Source organism: Gavia stellata, chromosome 20 (assembly GCF_030936135.1).
Source record: "Gavia stellata isolate bGavSte3 chromosome 20, bGavSte3.hap2, whole genome shotgun sequence".
Taxonomy (NCBI): domain Eukaryota; kingdom Metazoa; phylum Chordata; class Aves; order Gaviiformes; family Gaviidae; genus Gavia; species Gavia stellata.
Genome location: NC_082613.1, coordinates 17,640,359 through 17,652,907, shown reverse-complemented (window position 1 = coordinate 17,652,907; position 12,549 = coordinate 17,640,359). Strand labels below are relative to the sequence as shown.

The window sequence follows — 12,549 nt, the reverse complement described above, 5'->3', positions numbered from 1 at the left end:
TCAGGACTAGACTAGCTGTGCTGCAAGTTACTGTGCGACCAGCGCAGAACAGCGCAGCCTGGCTACGCTGCCCCTTCCACAGCTCTGAAGGATGCACTCTTACACCCTTGGTGAGGCAAGGTGCGCTCGGGAAGGACAGAAGCAGTGGTTGCGGCTGCCTCCAGCACTAGGAATTGCAGTGGCTTTTTTCATTCCCTTGGCAAGGGGGCTTCACCTGCAGGAGCTGTGCTACCAGAAACAGTGCTCTGCAGGAAAAGTCTTTTCCTACAATCTGCCTTAATGGGTCTACAAGGTGCTCAGTGCTTCCCAGGGAGAACAGGGGATTGGGCCTGCCCTTCACCAGCCTCTGCAGCACTGCCTACAGCTGAACTATGAAATGTTTGGTTTAGTGTTGCAACCTCCTGTTACTTGTCTTTTGAAACAAGGCTTATCTTTGCTCCTCCTTTGTTTAAGGATCAAAAAGGACAAGTTAGCAGCAGCAGAACCTGAACCAGCACCTATACAAACCTTTACCTAGGACAAGTGCTGTTTCCCCAGTTTTTAAGGGAGAAACACAAATCTGCCACTAAAAGCCTGCTCTCATCTGTTGCCATGTGGCTCAGTAACCTCTGAGAGAGAAACTCTGCCAACAACCACCAAGTCAAGTGACACAGCTGCTCTGGAACAGCTAAAGGTTTACTCCAGCTGGCACTGGTGGATTAATCCTGGCAACTAAAAAAATGTCAAGCAAAATGAGAGCACAGCTTTGCTTGGCTTTCCTCAGCTGCGTCACATACTCCTGAGACACCCTCCTGCAGTATATTCCTGGCTCCTCCCCACAGTTGCCCTTGTACTACCTCCACTTGCCCAGTCCCATTTCCCCTGTGGCTCTCTCCCAATCACTGAAGAGTCTCCTGCCCTAGTGCAGCTCAGCCACAGCTACACAGACCCCGAATGGCAGCGCCCGGCAGGCTGGAGAGCAGGTCACCACCCCCTTTGTCTCAGAGCACTGGCAGCATCCCTGCCAGCCCATTTTCACCCACCTGGCCAGAACGCACTCTCTATGCTTTTGCCAAACACAGCTTGTATTAGCCAGTGGTTAAACATGACAGGGGGGTGGAAAAGGGGTACTAAGAGGGCAACCCACTCGGGCAGGCTTCCCTACAGAAACCAGACTGAAAGCCAATGTAAACTACTACATCCCCACGATTCACAACCATTTGTGAAAGGTGGGGGCGGAGGTGGGCAGGGGGGATGTTACCCCCGGAATGAACCTGCAGCAGTCCTGAGGAAGGGCAAGAGCTGTCCACCGTCCCGGCAATGAGAACACCCACAGGCCCTTGACAACCATGGCTGCAGTACACGGAGGGTTCAAAAGAGCAGGAGCCAGCTCCGTTTTCTCTGGAGGAGTGGTATTCCGAACACCTACCATTTCAAAGCATCTATCGCTCACCTCCAGTCTTCAGCACACACTGCTTATGTCACATTAGGAGAGCAAAGAAATAAAGCTTCGTCAAGGCCTTTTTAAGAGAATTTTATTTGAGTGGTTCTTACAAAGATTGTTGCAATATGAAAGTCTTTGTTTGATAGAAATATCAAGCTGTCTTGTCAAACACACTGAAGTAACCCAAAAATATATTTCAGAGCTCACAGAGCTTAAAAAGAGCAAAGATTATATGCAACCAGAACAAAACACGTTTCTGTATTTCCTACCGATTTCCAGACTCGGCTGAAATCCTCCAACTGTGCCACACTGCATACATAGAAACTTCTCTGGAAATGCAGAGATCGTTTTGTTTGGAAACTTAGACACACCTCACACAGTATTTACAAAGAAACTTTTACAGATACATTAATCAAAAGTTACCATCAAGAAATAAAACCCTTCAATCCTTCTATTCTTACCAATTATTCAGCACAAAGCAAGCTGAGTGGCTGTCTAGAGTCAGCATTCAGTAGCCTTTTGAATTTTCCATTTATACAAAACACTAAATATGTCCCTTCATCAAGTCTATCTCTGATATTAACCTTTAGCAGATCACCTACATTTAGTGAAATGTAAAATGTAATTGCTGCATTAAAAGAAAGGCTTGTGAAACATTAAAAATGTCATTATGTCCCATCTGCCTTTTACAGAGAACTTGTTTTCTATGAGCTACTTCTCAGTTCCTACAGATCACCTCAGTAAATGTACAAGAATTACAAGGCAGAACAAGAAGTCAACAGCTTTGTATACAGTGGAAATGCTAGTTAGGGAGAATGAACACACTGCATTTCTGCTTACTTCATTTTATTTTTAAAGGTAGCAGGAAGTGTACACAAAATGACATTAAATCCTTTCCTTTAGTTTTATCTAAATAAAAGATAACTCAATCTTCCTCCAAAAAATAACTATGTACAAAACTGACTAAATCCATCTTCATCGTCGAACAGGAACCAGTAGTTGGGTTGCAGTCATAGAATCTGGGAAAAGGCTATGGTACGTTGGAAGAGGTACATACGCTGCTGTGATCATTTTACCTAATCAGAAGATTTAAAAAATAATAACAAAAAAATAATCAGTATTTGGTCACTTTTGTAATTAATGAATAAATGTAGGTCTCCACATGAAATCCACTCACCTGCAAACCACCTCCCATGCAACGCATTTACAGCTGCAATGGCAGCAGCAATTGAAGGACATTTGACATACACGTTGCCCTGTAATACAGAAGTGTTGCAGTCCATTAGAAGCCTGAGAAACATCTCGCATCATCTGCTCTCAAGACACTTCCCTGGTGTGGCTGTGAGGGAGGCAAACCTGCCTCGCTATATTCCCGCTGGTATCAACCGATAGCACAGAATGAGCATGAGAAAACAGAGCACTGGACGGTTTTTTACTGACATGCATTACCATACTGTAACAGCTACCTCAGCACAAAACTCTTCTGAATAGGATTTTGCAGAACAGACCAAATGTGAGCTTGATCTGAAATCAGCAAGTAATGGATTGCTGACTTGCTCGTGAGAACCCTTCAAAGCGAGTATCTAATGGCTCCCGATTACAAATCTCATGCGAAACAGAAAAGCACAAAGAGTTTGGCTACCTCTGCTGCAGGCTAGCCATCAAGTTCTGTAAACCACCACCTTTAACCACAAGTGCTTAACTAGATATGCAAGTTCACAGTCTGGGTTTCAAAGGGATTAAGCACTCCCCATCCCCGGGACAGGAAGGATGTCCAGCTCTTCAAGGAAGACTGGTACTGTAACAATTCTCCTACATGAACTTCAGCATCTGTCTGTCTTTACTTGAAGAAGGACTGAGACAAAGGGAAAAAACCCATCACAGCAGGGCAAGAAGCGCCTAAGATGGTATCTAACGTGAATGACAGATGGATCTTTTAACTTTGCCAGAGATACCTGAATTTTTCTGTCTGCAAATGAAGCATTAAACCAGCCTAATCAGGAGTGCTGCGACATTCACATTCAACAACTGCAAGACATACAGACGCCCACAGTAATGGGTATGCATTTTTCTGGCTGCCTGCTTAAAAATAAGTCTACCAGTAATTCTTGAACCAGATCAGATTCTAGCTGAAACATTTCACAAGAGAAGAGTATATCAAGAAACAAAACCCAGCCTTCTCTTCGGCAGCCTTTGCCAGCCTGTGCTAACTCTTCCCACTGTGATCCAACTCATTTGTTCTCAGGGGGAAAACCTGAGTTCAGGGGCTGATGTTTAAGACACTAAGCAATTAATACACGCAGTTCTGTCCTCAGCCTCCCCCTGCAAAGGCATCCAAGCGGCTTAAACCTTGAAACGAGATACAGCAACATAAAGCTTTCGTTTTCCTTAACACACCAGAGCGTCAACTGGTGCAGTATACCAGACAATGTGTTCAGCTGGGACTGCAATCTTTTCACCCACAACAAACTTCATGGTTAATTACTGACAGCCCTTAGCCTGGGAAGTCTGGCTGTCTGGGAAAGAGCCCTAAAAAGATGGGAGCTGAAAACACTTAAAAGATAACATGACCAGAATCTAAGCCTAGAAAACAGAACAGCAGAGTCGAAACTTATGTTCAAATACAGTATTTTTAAATATCGGTGGGTATTTTGTATCTGGGCCCTCCCTGTGCTACTGTGACAAAATGGATTTCATCTAACAAAGAGCTAACTCACGATACGGTAGCTGTAGTTTTTTCTTTTAAATCCACTTGCTAATGTGAACCAGATTTGCAGCTCTGTGTGGTCAGAACCTATGGGAGGTATGTTGAGGGCTGTTGTGTTTTTTTGGGTTTGTGGGTGGTGGTTTGTTTGGGGTTTGTGTGTGGGGTTTTTTGGTGGTTGGTTGTTGGGTTTTTTCCCCCATCTGTCGAAGGGCACTTTGCTTTCTCTAATATACTGTGGGAAAGATTTCTACTTCCCATCAGCCCAGTAGTCCAACACAGCAGTGATGTTGAAGATTAAAAAGTGGTAGGAAAGATTGTATGCTGTTTTATGTACTAGACTGCAGCTCACCTCTAATGTAACATCTCAGTAATCCATGTGAAAGGGTTTCAGGTGACAAAAAGTCTTCTGGAGAAGCAGCACAATAATAACAAAGGTTTGCGAGTGCCAAGTGCATTCCCAGGGAACACAACAGGACACTTCCAGGGTCTGATGGTTAGAAATTAATCTGACTATGAGAGCATTTGAAAACTGTACTTCAGTTTGGGCTGTGAATTCTATATAAAAGGGGTTCAAGAAGGCCAAATCTCTTTACAGACCTTCCACAGTTTATATTCTAAAAGCTGAAATACAGGGGAAGAGATAACCAGTCTGGGGTTTGTGTAAACAAAGTGAACACAGAAGGAAAATGTATTAACCATTTTAAGATGCAGGCTGAGAGTCCCTCAAACAGACATTAACCCGTATTTAAGTTTGCATCAGTAGCCCCTTTTCTTCTGCCTGCGGTAACTCTACGCACTCCTACTGCCTGCTGCAAGACTTCAACATGACTAGTGAACACAACTGTTGCCAAGCATGAGATTAGGCACACATTCCACTGCACACCTCAAATCTGCTGGAGCAGGGTGTCCTTTGTGTTCAAGCCTGCATTCTCTAGAAACAGAGGAAACTGAAGTCCCTGGTGTCTGGGAAATGCACAGCTTAAGGGAAAAGCCAAATGCCAGAATTCAAGAGGTCACTACTCTTCAGCCTCTATTTCCACAGTAACTTCAGCTGCGTAAATCTCTAAGAGCGGGCTGCAGCACCAGAAAACTGCTCTCATACCTGCATTTGAGTTAAACGCAATGACTCAAACAGGAGGGAATCAGCTACATTCTGCAAAAACTGCAAAGTAACTTCAAGAAATTCAGATTCAGTTTAGGAAAAAAAAATAGTATTCGTAAAGCTCCCTCTATACACTATAAAGCAACACAACTTCTAAAACCTGCTCAGTGTCTCCTTGGAACCAGGCATACCTGAGCTGAGTTTTTGTCTACATAGATGTGGATAACTCCTCCATGTTTGTTACATTCCTCAATCACATCGTCTTTAATTTCTGTATCCCAGCCAGCTTCTTCTTCACTGTAAGGGGTGGAGGAAGAACAGGACAGAGATGGAATCGTTATCACTCGGACAAAATCCACCCCAAAACCCATCAAAAAACCCTTCTGCAACATTCTGTTTCCTTTCTCAGATGTTAAAGTCATCAACAAATGCCAAACAGAAACAGACAATGATAAATCACTTACGTTTGAGGATTAAACATGTTGGAAAGCTGGAAGCACTGTGTTGCAAGCGGTTGTACAGAAGCAGCTGCAGCCAGAACTGTTGTAATGGAAAAAAACAGTAACAAATCTAAGAACCCGCTACGCATGGCTCCAATTTAAATTAGCATCTTCTATCCATTCTTTAAAATACCAACATTCAGCAGTAATAGCAGCAGTTCTAACTAAATAGAAAATTGAAGGCAGGAAAGCAAAACTCCTAACTAGACAGTATCAGTGATAAAGACATTGTAAATTGATCAATACAGAAAATGGCACAGATGAACTACAGTTGAAGCTGAAAAGTGAAAAGATAACCCTGTACATTGATTTTGGCAGAATTTCAATTTGAACATTTAAATGCAGATACATGCATCTTCACATGCATCTAAAAATTCTGCCTGAGTTGTATGCCAGCAGCACCTTTAATTTTTTTCTCCTCAGGGAAGGCAAGCAGCAGCTCAGGATGGAGTCGCACCACCCCATCTGACTTCACAGGAAGCAACAGACATATTTGAGCATTCTCAAAACGTGTTTTAAGCACGTTGAATTATCCTTCAAAAAAGTATATCCATACTTTTATCCCTTGGAAAGGCGTAGCATAGGAAATATTTGACAACTAAAATTATAAACATTTTAACTGTAGAATAGATCTATACTCTTTCCCAGTTAACTATGAAATTATTACTTGTCATTTATTGTTGGCTCATCATCACAGCATATCTTACCAAAGACAAGCACTGTCCTATAGGCTGCCCTTTCCATAGGCTGTAAGCTCCTGTTAATTTAGCTGAAATAACAGCCACCTTCTCTCTATATATGCAGACATTAAGGGTTGCACAGTCGGAGTAAGACGACAACTAATCCAGGGACAGTAACCCCAAACTCCTGATTCTCAAATGACCCCTCTAGTCCCTACCTCTAAGGCAGGAAAAAACCCCACACCCAACCACACCTAAACCCACAAAGAAAACCACAAACCCACACATTTTCTAGGACTAACATATGGCTGGGGAATGTTACCAACACTGAGGAAACACTACAAAGAAAAGGCAAAGTGTTTAACATACGTTCTGTTATTCAGTCAATAATCAATACGTAGCATGATTCCTACAGACACCAATACAACACAGTTTCTCAGGCTGTTGGCAAACTCTACTCCAGAAGCATTTCACTTATAGACATCTGCAACAAAACCTACTGGTGACAAGCTGTATCAAAGGATAGTTTACCTTCGTTCTGCTGAGATAGTCTTGTTTGCAAATCTAAAGAAAAATATACAGAAGTTAATTAGTATGATTGCTAGCATTATTGTATCATTACCTGCCAGCCAGGTTGTTTAGGCTGTATTTTTGTGGTTAAGAGCTTGTTCAAGTACCTCAACCCGCTCTCACTGTTCCTCTCTAGCTGTGAGTAGTTTCACTAATTTCAGCTTCTCAGCTGGAATGTTCCATATACAATAGAGATTCTGTGACCACAAAGGTAAGCATATTTCAAAGAGAAACAATACCTTAAAATGAAAGACATGACCATGACCTGTAATTCAATGTATTATTTCCACCTTGCCTTTGCTGTGCTTGAACTCTTTTAAGATGTATTTTGTTCCATGAAAAAATAATTACAGCAATTCTTGAAGGCATTAGAAGTTTGGCATCTTTACTAACAGAAAGCATTCAAGCACACAGTTATCATCCAAATGTGACATTCTGAAAGCTGTTACCAAATTTAATTTCAAGTAGAATAAGGTGATATTTCACTTATCTTTTCATATAAATGTCATAACGGCACAAGTTACTTTGGTATTTTTCAAATTCAAAACATTTTCAAGTGTTCAGAACATTTAGTTTGCCAGGAAAACACTAATTACTTGTTTAATAACATATAGCTGTCCTAATTTGAAGTAATGGGAACAGACGAATGCAGACTTTCTAACTATTTCCAAGTATATGACTCCAATACTCGACATCTTTAAGCCAACAGAAAACTTCAGAATGCAACAAATCTAAGCATAAGCCTCTTCACTTATGTTCCAATTTAATTCACAGAAACACAAGGAGTTAGAAGACTAAAGTTAACCGTTGTAATTCACCATCTTAATTCACTTGTTTGGAAAGCAGTGAAGTGATATACCTCAAGTAAGCTTCCAAGCTTACTTGGAAATACCTGACGGTATCAGGTATCAACAGACTTTTTCCCTTTCTAATAAACTGTCCTCCACAACACTGGGTGGGGGGACCAACAGGAGTGAATTTTTTTTTTTTTTTTTTTTTTTTTTGCTTTAAGTATTAGGCAGTGAGAGCCTGAAAGACAAGCCTTCCTCAAGTGCCTTCCCAAGTGACTTCCATAGAAGAACACATACTGGGAACCATATTCAAAAATAAGAGGGAAGGAGCAAGCTCTGAAGGCTGAGCTGTAAGAAGAATCGGCTACATTTAGCATGTTTTCCATCTGGATTCAAACACAAGGAAATCCTCAACTCCACAAAGTGAGAAATACCATAATGGGGAAGACTGTCTTAGCCTGTATTCTCTGCAGAAACTGTACTGATTTGGCCAAACCTGTAACTAATTACTTAGTTAATTACTAACCAAACTTTTTTGTAAACAAATGTGTTTTAAGAAAATAATAAAACCCCAAATCTCCTAAATCACTCTCGTTAGATGAGGACAGGAGACTTCTCCCTCTGCAATTCTGACACAATTGCAGATATACATCATGCACAGCTGAACTCACCAGATGTCGGTCAGCCTGGGGCTCTACAGCCGAATGCTGCAGGCCACCTGCACCAAAGGTGGCAAATCTACACAGATCACCAGTTCAAGTTCTGTCTAGGGCCAAGAGTCCAATCTGTTCTAAACACAGGAAGATCAGCTAACAACATCTTGTGGCAAAAAGTTTCACAGGTTAATTATCTACCACCTCTGAAACATAACCCCCCATACATCAAATCTTTCATCAACTAATTGAATTCCCTTGCTGCTCATGACTGAAGAATGGTCCTCTCCTTTCACTTCGAAATTCATTCAGAATTTAGAAATCCATTGTTACTCTTCACTGTCAACTCTTATTCTTCCCTACATGCAGTTTTAAATAGTATTTGGAAACTAATACAGCTGTCAAGTTAAGGTCAAAGTAACTTTTTCAGTGTGTTCTGTATATATAATCTGTAAAAGTAGCGACTTGAGCATGACTAAGAAGTACATGCTTAGTACAGAGAAAGCAGAAATACAGAAATATCTATCAAAGCATTTTTGTGCCTTAAACCAAAATGAAGCTGCATGTTTACTTTGAAACACAGCTAGCTTTAAATAAACAAAAGCCTGCCAAGTATTCCCCCATTTTCGAAGTAATTAATTACAACAGAACAGCAGATCAAATAGAGGTCCTGGATGGTAACACCTATTGCAGCACACTATCTCAATCCTTTTTCATAAACAGATAGCTCCTTCCCAAAAGTAAGGAATGTTTTGTCCCACAAAGCATGAGAAGAATGTTCTATAGCCTCATGTTATTTTAAGTTTCAGATTTTCAGACAGAATTTACTAGAGAACAGAAAGTATAGTTTAGCTGTACACTGTTTAGCTTCAGTTCTTTTTCCTGCTGGAATTTTCTCCATGGGAATAACGTCCAAGTTCTCAGGTCTCAAGTAAAACTAATTCTTCAGCTTCCCTATTTTAGCTTGATTCAACCCATCCTGAACATGGGTGACTAGAACTGTTCACAAATGCATACGTTATATCTCAGCTGCTCAAGTATGCTACTTCTAGGAACACAGATGCCCTGTCAAAAATACATCACACTGACAGTTCATATTCACACACTGATAAACTGGAGCATTTAGATATTTTCCTCCCCCTTGGCCATCTTCACTGCTAAACTCCCAGGCTATAGAACTAGAATGTGGTTCAATCCTGAATAGGTGAACAATGTGCAACACCCCAGGAATCCCTTGACAGCACATCCGTATTTACTCACCTCATTCCTACACTTGTTGACCATTGTTATTCATGTAAATATTAAACAAGATCAGCCTAACACTTGAACTTTGGCTTCAGCAACAGCCTCTAACCTTCCCAGCTTTCACCTGAAAAAAAAATCCCTCTTTCTTTGAGCCAGCTTCTTTACACATCTTCTACTTCCTGTACTACCCACTTCTCTAGTTTAGTAACTTCCAAATGACACAAGTCAGCAGTTCAGAGAGAGGAGTTCTACTACTGCTCCTCTGTCTAGGAAAGTCAGTTTTATCAAAGATGCCATTTCTCTGAAAGTGTGCTATCCTTTAATAATATTCTCCAGTTTACCCATCTTTAACATGGCTTTTGAAGGAGAGAAGTGAAGTCAGAGTAACAGGACTGGAAAACAGCCGAATTATGTTCTTCTTCCTTCCCTTTAAGTGTAGGTAATTTTGAATTAGATATTCCAGCTATATATTGTTATCACAGACTTAAAATATTTATTGAGGATACCAGGTACCAGACCTCATATTTCATGTACCTATTCCCTCACTAACTTGATAGGAGTTTTCTTACTACTCTGAACCGAGCACATTCAGCTCTTACTTTTAGCTTTGCTTCTACCTTGTGAATAATTTTCTTTTTTTAATCCATATTCCTAGCTTACCTTCCTCAAATTCCAAACTTTATAACCAGTGTCCCCACTACAAACTGAGGCAATGAGATTCTTTTGAAACACCTTAGGAGTATCTTTTTCTTCCATTCAACCTCAGCCCCGCTTCCTTTTTGTTCTCTTCAAGAGTTGGTAAATCTTCACCTATGCTTTCACGTCTTTTACAAGGTCTAACTTAATCTGACTGCTGGCAAGTAATTCTCATTTTATTTGTTCACCAAACTAATAATACTGTTTTATTATGAGTCCTTTTTCCCATTCCTCACAGGCTCCGTGCTTATTCCTTATTTCTTTTGAGGTAGTTAATCACGCAGTTTGGTGTGGAGCCCATTTCTAACAGGACTGTTTCTTCTTTTCGTGGAATACAGATCCAGTATAGCATTAGCAATTTGGAACCCAAGAAACTTTTTACATCCTGCCTGTTCAAACACCCAAGTTGGTTAGACCAGATGACTTTATTGCCTTGTTTCTTCAACCACCACTTTTGAAATCAGAAGCCTTAGTTACAGACCTGTTTTGCTTCTCCTTCCATTTAAACTTGAGCAACTCACGATCCCTCAAGTCAATGGTAATTTTCTATTCTCATCCATAACATCTTCATTACTTACCAAATTGAGTTTAAAATAGCATCCCCTCTTCATGAGTCAGTGAGTGTTTGATGAAGAAATTTGTCGGATATCACATCCAGGAATATCTGGGCCCCACCATTATTACTAGCAATTCTTCTCCAATCTGTATCAGGGAAGTTAAAGTCTCCCATAATGACATAATTCCTGGTAGTAATTTTCTCTAACAAGAGTAAAGAGATCTTTAATCCATAACCAAATCTCACTTTGGGGATAGCTCATGACTCTATGATAGTAAAAAGCTGTATCTTTTTCCAAAGTTACTTAAGTTGCACATGTCTGCATTATTCCTTTTGTACAAAACAAGTGGAATAAACAATGCTACTCCTACCACTTTTATTTCTACAGTTACTAAACATGCACATTCTTCAAAAACCTGTATTCAGACTTATCACTTATTCCTGCACAGCCACGTTGTCTCATACTGATGCCACACTATCCTAACAGTTCAGCTCTGTCAGACATTTTTGGCCATGTTCCTCATTTGGAGAGTTTGGATTTCTTTGGCTTGTTTGTTTCAAATATGGGGGTGGGGAAAGGACTGGTGTTTTTTAAAAATATTTCTCTCATTTCTCACTGACTACACCTGTTTACAAGCAAGACCGTCACACCACTTTATCACCTACATTAAAGGTGATCTGATTTTAGTGTTGTTTACCTTTCCTTCTCTTTCTGGACTACATACGCATTTCCTTGCTATTGTGTCTTTTTCATCTTTTTTCTTCTCAAATAGAAGAAAAAACACTTATTCCTCAACCCGTATTTTTCTTTCGCTAGCCAGTTCCTTTTCCTTCCAAGGGTGTATCTATAGAAAGACCTTATTATATTCTTTTAGCAGCTGCCTACAGTTTCATGTGTATGCTCTTCTCAAAACTGCACCCGAACTTCAGTAACATCACTCAGGTGTATCTTAAGTCTGAATCACTTCTGTCACAAACTCGGCTGGAAGACAAACAAAACAATGCTACCTGTTCTTTTGTTGATTTCCTGACACTTCTCACGCTTTCCAGCATCTAGTTATTTGTGACATTCAAGACTTTTCTACTGCTATGACAGTTTCATGCCCTCTGTTCTTGTATTTAATAAAAAATAAGCAGAAGAAACTCCACTCTGTAAATGCCTAATCTCCTGCAGGAGATTACTCATTGCTCTAGTTCTGAAGCCCTCTTGAACAGTATGCTGTTGAGGCCAGCTACGAACTAGCAGCAGGCAATCATATCCTCAGCCTCATTCCCTCTCACAACAAAATAGAAGTCTCAGTAACTCTTCCAACACACCCACTTGCAGAACACACAAACTATAGCCAATTCCAAGCAACGCACAAATTCCCTGACGTACAGTGTCCTTCCTCACCAGCACATACACTGTATAAACGTAACACTACTGTAGTCTTAGATGCTGTGTCCCCCATAACATCCTAATAGCCTTCTTGCCCCAGTACAGCTCTGTGTTTTCAGAAGGGTCAATCCCTTTCCAATTATGAGCCTGCCATTTTTAACAGCCAACATTTACACTGCATTAGAACATAAAAGTTCCCATTAGCACAGGGAATAGTAAAGATAAAGAGATGAAGGCTTGGGATGAAT

General features: G+C 40.7%; 1 protein-coding gene across 1 annotated transcript in view; it reads right to left on the bottom strand.

Moving 5' to 3' along the window:
- Positions 1 to 1,497: 1,497 nt before the first annotated feature.
- The window catches only part of RBM39 (RNA binding motif protein 39), a 32,159-nt gene continuing 21,107 nt past the window's right edge, over positions 1,498 to 12,549 (bottom strand). Inside the window, exons 13-17 of the mRNA XM_059827305.1 lie at positions 6,944 to 6,976; positions 5,697 to 5,772; positions 5,424 to 5,529; positions 2,601 to 2,679; positions 1,498 to 2,499 (exon numbers count right to left, since the gene is read on the bottom strand). Of these exons, the coding sequence (XP_059683288.1) occupies positions 2,399 to 2,499; positions 2,601 to 2,679; positions 5,424 to 5,529; positions 5,697 to 5,772; positions 6,944 to 6,976 (395 nt within the window). The 3' untranslated portion in view covers positions 1,498 to 2,398. The remainder of the gene's footprint in view (positions 2,500 to 2,600; positions 2,680 to 5,423; positions 5,530 to 5,696; positions 5,773 to 6,943; positions 6,977 to 12,549) is intronic.